At 34.2% G+C, this 14564-nt stretch overlaps 3 protein-coding genes across 3 annotated transcripts; 1 reads left to right on the top strand and 2 right to left on the bottom strand.

The window, feature by feature from the left end:
* Nucleotides 1-3226: 3226 nt before the first annotated feature.
* On the bottom strand, nucleotides 3227-5328 carry LOC106666030 (NADH dehydrogenase [ubiquinone] 1 alpha subcomplex assembly factor 3). The gene is made up of 4 exons (XM_014392900.2): nucleotides 5156-5328; nucleotides 4954-5074; nucleotides 3651-3795; nucleotides 3227-3595 (listed from the first exon to the last, which is right to left on the bottom strand). Exons 1-4 carry the CDS (start codon nucleotides 5182-5184, stop codon nucleotides 3381-3383), a joined length of 510 nt encoding a protein of 169 aa, XP_014248386.1. The 5' UTR covers nucleotides 5185-5328; the 3' UTR covers nucleotides 3227-3380.
* A 79-nt stretch (nucleotides 5329-5407) lies between these two features.
* LOC106666028 (leukocyte receptor cluster member 1 homolog) lies at nucleotides 5408-7131 on the top strand. Its single transcript, XM_014392899.2, has 3 exons — nucleotides 5408-5501; nucleotides 5571-5670; nucleotides 5731-7131. Exons 1-3 carry the CDS (start codon nucleotides 5479-5481, stop codon nucleotides 6349-6351), a joined length of 744 nt encoding a protein of 247 aa, XP_014248385.1. The 5' UTR covers nucleotides 5408-5478; the 3' UTR covers nucleotides 6352-7131.
* Nucleotides 7132-8946: 1815 nt separating this feature from the next.
* On the bottom strand, nucleotides 8947-13247 carry LOC106665946 (cytosolic Fe-S cluster assembly factor NUBP1 homolog). Its single transcript, XM_014392771.2, has 9 exons — nucleotides 13080-13247; nucleotides 12917-13021; nucleotides 12720-12856; nucleotides 10398-10466; nucleotides 10301-10333; nucleotides 10145-10235; nucleotides 9359-9630; nucleotides 9117-9303; nucleotides 8947-9058 (listed from the first exon to the last, which is right to left on the bottom strand). Exons 1-9 carry the CDS (start codon nucleotides 13108-13110, stop codon nucleotides 9021-9023), a joined length of 963 nt encoding a protein of 320 aa, XP_014248257.1. The 5' UTR covers nucleotides 13111-13247; the 3' UTR covers nucleotides 8947-9020.
* Nucleotides 13248-14564: the final 1317 nt, after the last annotated feature.

Here is a 14564-nt window from a genome sequence, read left to right as displayed (position 1 = left end):
CATTCACTGACTAATTTCGATGTGATTCTTTTACATGCTGCCATCTGTGTACCATATCATTGTATGTGGATATTTTGAACAAATTTTACGAAGATTGATACANTGAAGTAGCAACAGCCCAAAGTCGCTAACTCGCAACCGAGGCTTCAATTTATAAAAAAAAAAAAAGATACTTTTCAAATGTTTTTTTAGACGTTTGATATTTTCTTAGTTTCATAATATTTTGACCAAATTTTAAGCAGATTGATACACGAAATCAATTTGAATTAGCAACACGCCAAAGTCGCAAACTCGCAACTCTCGCCTCAACCGAGGCTTCAATTTGGATAAATCGAATAAAAAGATACTTTCCAAATGTTTTTTTAGACGTTTGATATTTCCTTAGTTTTATAAAATTTTCGTGGATATTTTGACCAAATTTTAAGAAGATTGATACACGAAATCAATTTGATGTAGCAACAGCCCAAAATCGCTAGCTGAGGCTTCAACTTGGATAAATTTAAAAAAAAGATACTTTTCAAATGTTTTTTTAGACGTTTGATATTTCCTTAGTTTCAAAAAGGTTTTGTGGATATTTTGACCTAATTTTTTGAAGATTGATACACGAAATCCATTTGAAGTAGCAACAGGTCAAGACGCTAACTCGCAACTCTCGACCCAACCGAGGCTTCAATTTTTACGTCCATTTTGAACCGAATTAGATGGGAAAGTATTCAAAAAAATTTCCTGAGTTACCCATCGCTTTTCCTCTTATATCTCGTGGAAGGCTCTGTCGATTTTCTCACTTCAAACGTTTTTACGTCCGTTTTGAACCGAATTAGATGGGAAAGTAGTTAAAACAATTTCCTGAGTTACCCATCGCTTTTCCTGTTATATCTCGTTGATAGCTCGGTCGATTTTCATACTTCAAACGTTTTTACTTCCGTTTTGGACCGAACTAGATGAAAAAGTAGTCAATATTCCCAGTAGTAAAAATAATTATCTACTAATTATTATTAAATGAAATATAAATAAAATAAAATATAAATAATAAATGTAATTATTCTAATTAATGATTATTTAGAGATTGTGAGATAGATAGGAAGTTGTGTTATAACTGTGTTTAATAGATGTGACATAATTATATCTGCAAGTATCGTATAATCTATTAACTGCAAGTGTATAAACAAAAAACATTAATATCTCACTAACACTCTCAACACGTCACACAACCGTGACACGTGTGCACAGAAAACCCACACTTTGAGAGAGTACAAATACTTCGATTAAACCTAAAATTTCTATATTGTGTACATTATCGTATAAATTCATATGCATATCTATTATGCACTTGTATAATTTAAACATTGTTTGTAAATCCCAGATCATGAAAATGATTTCAATAAAGATTGAAATGTTGGCATGATAAAGAAAATGTTTTTTGAAACTTACATCAGTCACGAGACAACCATCGAATTCATTTTTTTTTTTTTTTTATTGATTCCAATCGGGGGCTTCATCAGTCTCGTTTCTTTGGGGAAACACGTAACCTTAGTAGTTTTTATTTATTTACACTATTGTCTCTAACTCTGATATTTATTCAAATTCACTATTTTTCGTGGTCCGCTTGACCAATTAGGAGGGAAAATTCANAGGGAGGATAGCACTGACTATTTTCTCCCCTCAATGTAAATAGTTGTACATATATATATAGTTGTTCATGTATCCGCAAATTACATGTTGTAAATAATAATTGCAGATTGTAATAAAAATAAAAAAAATAAATAAATAAAAAAAATAAATAATAAAAAAAAATAATAATAAATATTTTAAGGAGCTATGACGTATTACTTTTAAGCATAGGTGTACGGTTAATATATATGTTCTTTTTACAGCAATTTTTTTTTCATTTTTCATTCACGTATTTTTCTTATCTAAAAATTTTATTTTTATTGCTAATTGTATTAAGTAAAAAATAAATAAATAAAAAGTTAACAACCAGGAAAACAAGAATAAAAACATATATTATATAATTTTCTTTTCAATTAATTAATCTTTAATTAAGGTTTTGGTTGTCATAAAAAACTAAGTGTCACGAGCGGGATTCGAACCCACGACCTTCGGCTAAATACGCCGCTGCTCCACCACTTGAGCTATAGTGACTTCGATCCGCTCGGCCACCAACCTCCCATCTCAACCCCTCCTTTTTACCATTCGGTCAATCGTACCACGAAACCTAAATTAAAGTTAAATTCGTCTTGCCAAGACACTGTTTTTAAAGACTGTATATTCGAGATTTTGTAAATAAATAAAAAGAAAGCTAAGTTCGTCATAATTCATGAGCGACTTTAACTTTGGCCCGATGAACACGTACCAAATTGATAAGCCGAGATGGTCTGGATATTTCGCGCACGTCAACGGAAATGAACCGACTTTTAAATCACTCTGGCAAATAAACAGGCCCTATTTTAACACGTAAATTGGGATTGGCCCTTGGGAAAGCCGTGATAAGAGAGTTACTGTACTCGTTCATACATCAAGTCAGACGTGGAATTTTTTAGTTTCATATAGCTTATACAGCTCTCTGACTAATAAATCAACTTCAACCTTACATAGATATTTTTAACACGTCAAACTCCCAGTTCAAAGTACTCAAACGTTACAAAATTTCAAATCTAAACTTTAAACACATTCATTAATTTAGCCTTTAAACAATATACTTTGTTTTAAGTAACAAAGTACTTTGTTGTTAATGTTTATAAATGTTTATTTTTTTGCTTCTTTTACTTCTGAGATACTCTGGAAAAAAAGCCAGCTCTAAGGAATTCACAAAATTTTGGAGAGAATTACACTAAGATGGCATACAATACCTGACGAAAGAAAAACCTGAACAGATTCTTCATAAAAATAGCCCTTTGGAAAATGGTAGCCCCAAGTTTCAGGAAGGGGCCCTAATATAGTACGGAGATGGATTGACGATGGAACAGGTTGTAAAAGGACTTAACTATTCCTTAGCAAAGCCCTTGGGATAAACCTAAGCATTTTCTAAACTGAAGTCGTGCAATACGACTGTGCAGAGGAGTAATTAAAGAAAAATTTATAATTTCACTTAATAAAAATATATATAATTTACGAGGCCAATTATAATTAATTTTCATTGTTAAAACTACATTACATATTTTGTTATAAACAGAAGATTCCAAAACAACTAGGATGACTGGAAATGATCAAATTATAAATAAAACAGTTCCAATTTTTACATAAAAGATATAATTACAATAAACTACATGGCTTCTACTATAAAGTAGAATAGATGTCAAAACTTGACTGCTTTACAAATTAATTTTCAACAAGCTTTAAACATTTAACATTTAGTTCGTAACAATCATCAGTTTCTAGTTCTAGACAGTATCCTCTGTGAATATTACTTTTAGGGGAGGGATGAGGGCCGCCCCTACGACACGTCTCTCCGAGCATAGAAAGTTGAAAGTCGGGATGGCCTTTTCGGTCGGGAGGACTTCCATATTGATGTTGCTCTTGTGGTAAAACGGCAGGACGTTTTTCCACAACTGTCTCGAGTACAGGGAGTCGCCGCTGAATCCGATTATAAGAACATCTAAGGAAAGAAAAACCAATACATAATACAAAAAAAATTTGTTTTTATCGTTTACCTAATTTGGGCTCGATCCTGCTGAAAAAAGTCAGCGATGATTCATTAATGTCACGATCATTTTTGACATTCCAGCTGAAAACGGTATTGGGAAAAATCGCCATCGGTCCTACTACGAACATGCCATTGTTCAATCTAAAGCCCAACTAGATTTAAAAACAAAATAAAAATTAATGTGCAATTTCTTCTCTAAGTCTATAGGAACCTTGTAATTTGGTCATTTCCGATCATCCTGATCAGCCTACCTTTTTTGTCCATTTGACATCTTCATCGGTGAATTAATTAATGTACAAAAACAAAATATTTTTATGGTATTAAATTACAATTATGCCATAACGGCATAACCTAATTAGTTTATAGTTTTTTTTTACATAAAATATTATTAATCTCCAGCTCTTCATTTCATTCACACAATCTCTCTATCTCCCTCTCCCTCTCACCCTCTCTCCCTCTCCCTCTCTCCCTCACTCTCTCCCTCAAATCCTCTCCCCTCTCTATCCCTCCCACCCACTCCCTCTCTCTCCCTCCCCCTCACTCCCATCCCCTTCCCTCCATCACCCTCTCCCTCTCCCTCTCCCTCTTCCTCTCTCACTTCCTCCCTTTCTCAACCCCTCTCCACCCTCTCACAATCTACCCCTCTACCCCTCTATCCCTCCCTCGCTCCCTCCCTGAATACCGGGTACGAAGGTATTTAGTAAGGTCTGAACTTCAAATTCAAAAAGGTCTGTGAGGGAGCTAGCAGTTGAGCCAGAAATTTAAAAAAAAAATAGTTATAATAGTTCAATAAATCAGGTGCATAAACTATAACCTATGTTTTTGCACATCAAAGAACCACCAATGCAGACGGTGGACCAAGATGATCGTTTCTCATTTAACAATAATAAAAAAAATTTAAAAAAGTAAAAAACTTCCATGTAGTAACGTTTAATAACATAGGAAGGTTTCCAAATATGGATACAGTGATATCGCCAGGAGATTGGCGACTAATGAAAACATTGATAGGTATTTATTTCCATAATTAAAAACAAATAATATAAATTATTAAATTAATTAATTGTAGTTTATGTTTTCATGTTTTTTTCCAACAATGAAATTTAAGCTGCAGAACCATAATATTAAACATTTATACATGATCATGTGTCACACTCAAATATGAAGCATGAGTTTTATGCGAGAAATCATTAAAGACTTAAAAGTTATACAGCCCTAGTCGGTCTCTTGACAGAGGAAAATGTGCGGCTGGTTGTATTACTGTCAGATGGAATGGTTAATAAAAATCTGTGAATCATAAAAATAAATCCTACTTCACTTATAGAATCAATCAGTACGCCGGAGTCAGTTTCATTGTTGAGCGAGCTAACAACCGTCCGGCCATCCGAGTCGTATGCAGACCTTTTACTGCTGCTCAACGACATACGCCTCACGCTGAAATTATACAAATAACAGTAATTATTTATGTAATATAAAAAATTGACATTCAAGACTGTTTAGTCTCATGAAACTTACAGCGATGATCTGAGAAATCTGGAAAGCATGTTTGATCGAGTTACTATTTACATGATAGCAATTGCCGATTTCAATTAAAAATCAACACTGACAACACGAACGGTCAGCATTGATAAAAGTTTTTATAATTGATAAATTGGGGAATAAAATGGACAAACGTGGTTTACTGAATGGTTACGTCGATTACTTTGTGGTTATAACGTAAAGCCGCTAACCTCTGGGTAGAGGTGGTCACGGTTATAAAAACAAATCTTAAAATTCGAAGAAGAAAAGGTTCTCTACAAGGATTTTTGAAGTCTTGTAGAATTCCAGATTGATGAAAGATGAATATTTTGCCTAAAAAACGGTAAGCCGGACATATTTGTCTTTTTTGTAAGTGGACGAACTCGGATTAATGGGGTTTTATTGTTTTTAGGTGGCATGTCCGTACGAAGGAGAACATTGCGAGGGTACGGAGGGATGAAGCGAAGGCGAAAGAAGAAGAACAGGAGAAGAAGAGGAGAATAGAGCTGGCCGTAAGACAATTGAATATTCTGTTTGTGTGAATGATGTTTTGATTTGTTTTGTCTCAACAGGAAAAGGAAGCCCGCTTAGAAGCTTTGAGGCAGGCATCGAGGAGCAACTACGATGGCTCCCAGCCCGAGAGCAGCCGTGAAAAAGCCGAGCACGTCAATTTCTTCAGAGAACTCGAAGAAGGAAAGAGCTCCGTTAAAAGGAGCAACAAAGAGTACGAAAGTGAAAAGAAAGACGAGCAGGAAAAATATGAAAAACAGATAGGCTATTTGACATACCTCGGTCAAGACACGGTTGAGTCGACGGGAAAGGTTTCCTGGTTCAACAAACTGCCTGAGCGCTACGCCCCGACGGACGAAGAAGTCGAGACGGATAGGAAAAGACGACATGACCCCCTGGAAAAGATCAACGGCTTACTCAAACACGTCAAAGAAGAGCCGGCTCTTAAAAAGCACAAAAAGAAAAAGTCGAGGAAGGACGACAGGCCTACCATTGAGGAGCTGAGGGCCAAACGACTCAGGAGAGAAGCGGAAGAAAAAGCCCGGAGGGAACTCGTACTCGCCAAGCTGACCGGTAAACCTCTTCCTCAACCTGCCAACCCACCAGCAGCAAGAAAACAAAAATACTATTCACAATTTAACCCCGAACTTGCTCGCCAAAATAAGATTGACGGACACTTATGAATTTTATTTGAAAGATACCAGTTGATAAACCTATTTGGTCATTTTCAATCCTGATCAACCCACCCTGTTTTCATCCGTCAGGCAAGTCTTGGCATCTTCATATTTGGGTTTGTAGATGTGATGTGAATTCTTCAAACAAATTTATTTATTGATCAAAGTATTGGTTGGTTGGCATTTGGTTTGTACAAATTACATTTACAGAGTTCTATTGGTATTCCGAGCTAATTGCTGCAGGGGAGTATTCGGATTACAGAGGATGTTCAAAAAAATACATACGCAGGTACAAAAAACAATTTCAACACAACACTTTATTATTATTGCATTCACCAAACCTACTGTAATACAAATATATTGTTAATGTTACTTTAAAAAAATCAGATAAAAAACATTTTCTTCCTCTTTTTCTCTCATTTGGAAGCAATAGGTATTTATTAGAAGATAAATTTAGACTTATTTAACATTTCATTTTTTAGTAGTGAAGGAATTACTGAACAAAAGAAATCCTCAAAGTCTAAGCTGGTCTTGGTCTTTTGTATAACTCTCCCTCTCACTCACTTGTCAGCCACTCAATTTCCTTGTGATGTATTACAACAGCAAGGATAAGATCAGAATGATTACATAAAATCCAGCTGTTGATTTATTTTGTAATTAATTATACACTATTAGAAATATATTATACATGTACATACGATAAACCATTGTATATTATAACTTATAAAAACAAAGGACCAAACTGTGGTCCTTCTCTTATTTATGTTACAATAAATTTTATTACTACTGTTTTTTTGTTTTTTTTCGTGAATTTTTAGCCATAAGTTGTCACTGTAACAACACATTTTAACATTAAAATTGTGGTGTACTGTTTAATTGTCTTAAGTCTTGTCAAGGTGGAAGGACTCAAATGAGGCCTCCAGTAATTTTATTACTCCAATTGGAAATTTGCATTCGTACAGTGCAGATGACAATATTACATTTATTACTTTGCATATGTGTTGAACTTAACTGTTCTTGATTTCAGGCACAATATTACAAGGAAAAACTACTTAAATTGCAAGCATTAAATAAATAACTTTTCTTAACTTAGGCTAATGAAAGTCATTTTTCCGGGTTGAAAGATATTCTCACTCATGTCCTGATGAGCAATACAAGGGCAAAGTGCTCTCTCAATAATCACTGCGGTGATTAGTTTGGATAGGGGAAAATAATTCAACACAACAACCAAAACTATATTCTGATTACAACCCGAATCCATGAGACATAGTAAGTACTTGTAGAGAAAAGGCTGATTGATCGCATAGGATATACTATTAGATTTGGCAGGGTTGTTTCTTCTCTTCACTATGCATTTCAACACAGATATATACATATTCATTAGTTGTTTTATTAGTGTTAGTTGGTTTATTAGCTAATTAACTAAAATAATGGTTTAATTGAATTCTAATTTTTATATTTAGGTAGTTGTTGTTTTTTTTGTCACAAACGGGTTTCGTCATCGAGGGGGGGCCGAAGTTATGGTAGATCAAGTGGTTAGAAAACTGATGTGTATTGCTGGAAGTCATGAGGTGACAATTTTTCACCTCAATGACACATTATAAAAATTATAAATCAATTACATTTTATTTATTATTCCATATACAAATCCGGAAAAAAAAGATTACACAAATCCTGTTCTTCAAATCCACACATATATACTGTTCTTTATTTTTATTTTTCAATTTATTGTCATTTTCTTTAGTGCTTTGTCCATTTTTCATTCTTTTTTAAGTAGTAGTTATTTAATACAAGAAAAATGTATACTGATCTAACTTCATTATTTAGAAAAAAAATTCGTAAGACTATCCCTCTCACTCACTCATTCACTCTCTCTTTTCTTTTTCTCGCTCACTCCCTCCTCCCCACCCAATGTTTCATTTAAAATTCTGACTTGATATTTTAACAGTTTGGAGTGCCTTAGTTTGTATTAGAAAGCGAGCACTTTCTAATTTTCAACTAATCTTTTCTTTTTTTTTAACAAGGGTTCGCAAAAGCAGAGGTCATATAAACCCTCAGGGTGCCGGTGTTTTTGAAAAAAAAAAAACATTTGTAAGTATGTCGGGTTCGTATGCAGGGCCACTGGATTCGAACCCAGGACCTTTACCTTGCATGATGAGCACGTTCTAGATGTACAACATCTAGAACTGCCTTTTTTCCATGCACTTCAGATGAAGCCAAACATTTTTATTTTGCTTCTTATTCTCGTCCTTCATCTTCTCCCGAACTCTAGAGTACAAAACGAAGCTAATTTTTCTAAAGTCCAGCTTGCATCTGTTTGAAAAAACGAACCCCTTATGAGAGCATACCTTGCAACCGAATAGTTTTGGCTGTATTACATGGACAAAAAATCAAACAACTGCAATTTCAAAAAATCAGATGGCAGTCCTTATCGTATATAAACTCTCAGAATTAAAGTCTAATTTCCATATAATCGCCTTCTGAAAAAGTCAATTACAAATAAAGGAGGAAGCTTATTTTTTAAATTATTTAATACTGTAAAAGAGGATTTGATGTAAAATAGGCGACAACTGCAATATGTAATTGTTTAATCAATTACAAAATTTAACATAATAAAAATAGCTTTTTTTGTTCAACTATAAATATATAAGTATATTCCTCACTTCTAACTTCCTCACTTATAATCTTCTTGTTTTATCGATTTCTTCAAGGATTCCTGAAATTAAAAATTGTACATGAATACACAGTTATTATTTTAGAAAATTATTAAATACTTGTTTTGATTTTCTGTGCGGCGATTATTGTTTCCGAGTCTGCCATCGATTTGACAACATCTTGTCCCTCGTCACAAGCTCTTGCCAGAAGAGGATCCAATGGGATGGAACCTAAAAACGGGATGCCCATATCCGACGCCATATTAGCTCCTCCGCCATTGTCAGATGGAAAAATGTCCGATTTCACCTTTAAATAAAAATAACATAAACGATGCTTTTTATTTGTTTATTTTTAATAATACCTGGCATTTAGGACAAACGAAACCAGCCATGTTTTCAATCACGCCTAGGATTTTGATGCCCACTTTTACGCAGAACGATATTTCTCTCCTTACATCAGCCAGTGAGACTTCAGAAGGGGTGGTGACGACAACGGCGAAAACAGGGCCTCCTGCACTGGACAGGTACCTCGCTGAAGAGATGTGTTCATCCGACGTTCCCGGTGGCGTATCAAGTATCAGATAGTGAAGCGGGTCATCCCAATCCACTTCAGACAAAAATTGCCTTATCATTGCTGCAAACAATTTTAATATCAATTTAATAATAGTCTCTCTACAGTTTAGTCATTTAGCATCTGAAGTAGTTTTGTCATTTACACAGCTGATATTGAGATAGTTGGGTTAGTCAGTTATGACTGGTTACGGTTGTGAAAAAATAACCCATCACCGAGGATGGTGAAATTTGCCTTACAGATTAAACAACCAAACTACAGAACTATAACTAGTGTGGTCAAGGATAAATCTCAAAATTACTTCTCTATCAAATGCTAGGGACTTTGTAAGGTCTTAATGAAGCAGGAATGCTCTTCTCACAAAATGCCAAATTTGTTTAGATTGAAGTTTCAGCCAAATAAAAATCTCTCTGTTTCTAAAAATTTTTGTATTTAACACTTTGAAAAGTGTAACTGCAACAGTGAATATATATATTTTTTAATTAACACTAAAAAGAAAATACAATGTGGTAAGGGTAGAAACTTTATCAATATTAACCAAGATAAATGAACGCATTCGAAAGAGAAATAAACTTACTGTTTTTCTTGGGCCCCCTCCAGATCACAGCGTCCTCGACGGACGACAGAAGAAATCCGACTGACATTACACTCAAATTGTCTTCAATGTACTGAAAAACGTTCATATTTTATATTTGTATAATTTAAAAAATGACAAAGACAACGTTCGACTCACCAGAGGGCACCAACCTGAACCGCTTTTGTGTACCTTTAAAACATTTAATTTAAATTTTATACATTTGGACAAATATAATAACAATATTTTAACTGACTTTTTCACCAACTGTTCCCATCATCCTAGGTTGCGAAGGACCACAAATGTCGATGTCGAGAACAGCAACCTTGAAATAATAATTTAACAGTAAATTGAACTATTTAATGTAAATTTTCTGTTTTATTTACTCTTTAGTAAAGGAATGTAAATGGGGAAAAAATGTTAAATAAAATAAAATTTAAAAAAGTTATTTGTCAATAAAAGTTCTCAAATTTATTGATTGAAAGCATACCGGGTCAAGAGTAACCCAGTGACAGGACAAAGATCAATCAATACAAACTAGGCCTCAGAATCAAGACACAGCCTGTTACAATTCTCGCCGGCGATACGACAATACTGGCACTGGCAATTTCCAGGAGTTAGGTAAAGTTTAAAAAAGGTTTATCAAGTATTTCTTGACAAGTGATTAAAGGCAGACTTTAAAACACAAAGCTTATTTATCAGAATTTTTTCTCTGTTTGCAATTCTCTTGTCCACTGTTTTTAAGTTAATTGCATTATTGATTTTGTTTGATTAGATTTGAACTTTTTTTAAAAATGCTGGACGTTTAAAAATTAATTTTCCTGTGCTTAAGAGGAATCAAAAGGGGCTTTGTGTTACTGTATCACTTTTAAAGCATCCAGCCTGTAAATAACATTCCTGAACAATGCTGTTGCTTTCAACTTTGTTTCTCACTTGTAAATTTTTCAAAGATCTAGCTTCTAGAAATTTTGTATCGTTAAACTTAAGTGGGATTAGTGATCAGCATGTGAGGTGGGAAACTACGTAAAAACTGACTGAACACCGACAGATCTAGAATTCGTGAAAGCTTAGGAAGAGTATTCCGTACCAAATTTTCGGAGCCTGGCCCTGTCAGGATTCTAACCCAGAACCACTAGCATGGAGTGTATGAGTCAGATGCCTAACCACTCTGCCACTGTAGTTGATATATATGAAAATTATTGCAAAAAAATATTGTAAAGTTGTCAGACCCATAATATACACGCCCAATTGGTCCTAAAATTACAAACGGATCAATTTTCTCTCATTAGAATCAAGGTATGAAATAACCAATCACCAGAAAACAATAAAGTCTTTTAAAACGAACACATATAGAACAACTTAATAGAAATTATGAATGATGGAATGAGTGTGGAGTTCAATCCTTTTTTTAAAAAAGATGGTTCCTACTCACAGTAAGTTTTCTCAAACCAATCTAGTTCTTTCCCTTTGTTGAAACTATGGAACACTGTTGTATTTAAATTTGAATTGAAATTATGTTTTGTTTCTTTTAGATGGTCCGTAAATGTCAAGTCTGCTCGATTTAGGCAAGTGTTCTTTTACTCTCGTTTTTATTTCTCTGCCGCTTTGACTTATATATTTAATATTACAGTCATTACAATTGAGTTGGTAAACCCCGCTTTTTGCCAAGTTGTCTACCTTGTCTTTAGGTTTCGAGAGGATATTTTTTAGTGACCACATACTGCTATAAGCTATTCTAAAACCTTCCTGTTTAAAAATTTTACTAATTTTTTCTGATAATTCACCAATGTATGGCAAACAATGGAAACCTTGGATTCATTTATGGTGGGGTGGCTGAGTCCTATTGTTGACTCTTTTAAAGTTTTTTTTTTTTTTTTTTTAATTCTTTTAACTAGCAACCTATCAATAAATATTTCTAGATACCCGTTTTTTTGCTGTGGTTTTAATAGTTTCTAATTCTTTTTTATAATTAGTAGGTGTTAATGGAAGTTTTAACATACGGTCTATGAGCCAAATGAAACCAGCAGCCTTTTGGGAACACGGGGGGATGAATCCGCTGGAATCATAGTGTCTGTAGTTGTGGGTTTTCTATATACGTCTATTTCTATTAGGTGTTTATTATGGACAATTTTAGGTCTAAAAAGTTCAAACAACCATCTTTGTTAATTTCCAATGTGAAATTTATATTACGGTGTAGAGAATTAATTAGTTGGAGGAATTCTTTGAGATCCTCTAATGTTCCCGACCATATGCATGACTTAATGTGAGTAGGAACCATCTTTAAAAAAAAAAAAAAAAAGGATAGAACAACTTATTTATGGGATGTTAAAAATATATAAAAAATAACGGGTTGACATTGATAAGAAAGTGGACATCTTAATACCTTAATGATTGTCTCTAAAAATAGTCTTTCCTACGCCCTATAAAAATTTTGGAACATTCTCCATTCTGTAATTTTACATTGGTTGTTACAAAACATTGCTCAATTGTTTACAGACTGGAGTTGGCTTAAAAAGGACAATTTGTATTGTATTTATGTGGTTTTCTTTAATTAAATTATGTTATATTATATCACCACCTTTGTATCAGTGTCAGTCGAAGCAAGCGTCCTCGCGAGGAGGTTTGTGAAAGTGCTCTTCCCAACGCCTCCTTTCCCTGACAGGACGAGTATCGTATTCTGAATCGTCGACATCTTCGCTTTGACCAGTTCTTCGCCTTGAAGCAAAAGTGTTCTTCAGCAAGGTATGTACGATGATAAATTTGAAATCGACTTACCCGGATCGGCCGACTTTCCATCAGCGGATAAGCATACCGACTGGTTTGGGCAGCCGGAACAGGTTGAAGCCTTGCCAGCGTTACTGCTCTTCGTACCGGGGCAATCTGATCGAACAATACAAATATATATTTGTATATATTTACTGTAATGTGATTTTTTTACGTTCTGGAGCTGAATCAGGCTTGTCATCCATTACGGAAAATCTTTCTTTTCAAGGTTTTTTTTATACTGATTACTGACAGATTGAAACAAATTGAAGACAATATAAAAATATAATTATCATAACTGTTCAAAGACTTAGCTTTTGAGGGTACACTCTGGTTATGGTATGTCACTAATGACAACGGTAATCCCTAGTGCTATCTGTTGGAACGTACCAAGTACCAATAATTCAGCCTCATTCTCAAACCATGATTTACAATTAATTTTTTTTCCAATTGTTCTGTTTCTGTTTTTTAATTAATTAATTTTTTCAATACATTTTATTTCCATGAATATAGCTGTATGATTATTTACAAAGCATAGTACAATCTGTCTGCCGATAATATTTATTTATTTAACATAAAACTTCACTCCAACATACTTAAAATATTAACAAAATATAACTTTCCAGGGCGACTTTACATTTTTTATGCAACTTTTGGGGCTCTTAATTAGTCTGTGGTGAAAAGGCTCTGCACCTCCTCTACAAATCTATGAAAGTATAAAGTGACCTAATCTAAGTTTTGAAGGGTGTTAGATATTCCGCTGACGACCTGCCATCATTCATGTTAATAAATACAAACAAATTGGTTAGAAACTTATCATATATACAATTAAAAACTGGGCTATACAATAATTCTAAAAAAAGTTATATAAAATTAACCTAGGTTGGTAGGTCTATAGAGACCGTGAATTCGCCATAAATCATTACCCAAACATTCACACTAATAAATCATTCTAGATGAGAAAAACTAAGTGTGTTAAACTATCAACTGCAACCGTATGCATTTATCCACTTTTTAATGTTTTTGATATTCATGAACAAGAGACACTTTGTTCTATGTGGTGCTGTTTACGCTCTACTAATAATTCTTTAACAGCCATTTTGACCTGCATGGTTTATTGTTTATTAGATGCCCATGCGTTAGACTGGTGTGGCCAATTCGTAATCGTTTCATCACCATCATTTGTCTATGTTTTCCGTGGCCCAAGGTTTGACTGCCAATTTTATCTAGTGGTCACCATTTATCTAATGACCAGGTCATTAACCTGGTGGTTTTGCCAATCTTCCCACGAATAACTTTATATATAATTTTTTGTCATCTGCAGATTACAGGAGTCCTAGAGTTGGTCTGATGACCTTCTATGCTGACATGGCCTAGAATCCAGGCAATATTTTTTTGTTTTTAATTTCTTTACTTCATGAATTTAATTTTTGTATTGTCAAGATTAGCGGGTCAATAGAGAATATATTACAGATGGCCAAGACCGTGATGAGCAAGTCTGTGCAGAATTGGTTGAGGTTGATCTGCCTGATCTCATTCAGCACAGATGGTATGGCGGTCAATTTTGCCGTAAATATGTTATCGGTTCCTGGGAGGAAGAAGATTTCTGTAGTGCGTCACCACATATATAATCATATCAACCTGGAAATGAGGACAATGA

Source organism: Cimex lectularius, unplaced genomic scaffold (genome assembly GCF_000648675.2).
Source record: "Cimex lectularius strain Harlan isolate CLEC.00 unplaced genomic scaffold, Clec_2.1 scaffold49, whole genome shotgun sequence".
NCBI lineage: Eukaryota > Metazoa > Arthropoda > Insecta > Hemiptera > Cimicidae > Cimex > Cimex lectularius.
Note: the sequence above shows the minus strand (reverse complement) of the source record. Positions and strands in the feature narration are given on the sequence as shown.

Coding starts and splice junctions, on each gene's coding strand:
- LOC106666030 (XM_014392900.2), bottom strand. CDS start 5,184: ATGCTTTCCAGATTTCTCAGATCATCGCT. Junction 3,796..4,953: donor TGATTGATTCTATAAGTGAA/GTAGGATTTATT, acceptor TTTTAAATCTAG/TTGGGCTTTAGATTGAACAA. Junction 3,596..3,650: donor CAGGATCGAGCCCAAATTAG/GTAAACGATAAA, acceptor TTCTTTCCTTAG/ATGTTCTTATAATCGGATTC.
- LOC106665946 (XM_014392771.2), bottom strand. CDS start 13,110: ATGGATGACAAGCCTGATTCAGCTCCAGAAC. Junction 13,022..13,079: donor GCCTGATTCAGCTCCAGAAC/GTAAAAAAATCA, acceptor TTGTTCGATCAG/ATTGCCCCGGTACGAAGAGC. Junction 10,467..12,719: donor CGACTGACACTGATACAAAG/GTGGTGATATAA, acceptor TATTATTTCAAG/GTTGCTGTTCTCGACATCGA.
- LOC106666028 (XM_014392899.2), top strand. CDS start 5,479: ATGAATATTTTGCCTAAAAAACG. Junction 5,502..5,570: donor AATATTTTGCCTAAAAAACG/GTAAGCCGGACA, acceptor TATTGTTTTTAG/GTGGCATGTCCGTACGAAGG. Junction 5,671..5,730: donor AGAGGAGAATAGAGCTGGCC/GTAAGACAATTG, acceptor TTGTCTCAACAG/GAAAAGGAAGCCCGCTTAGA.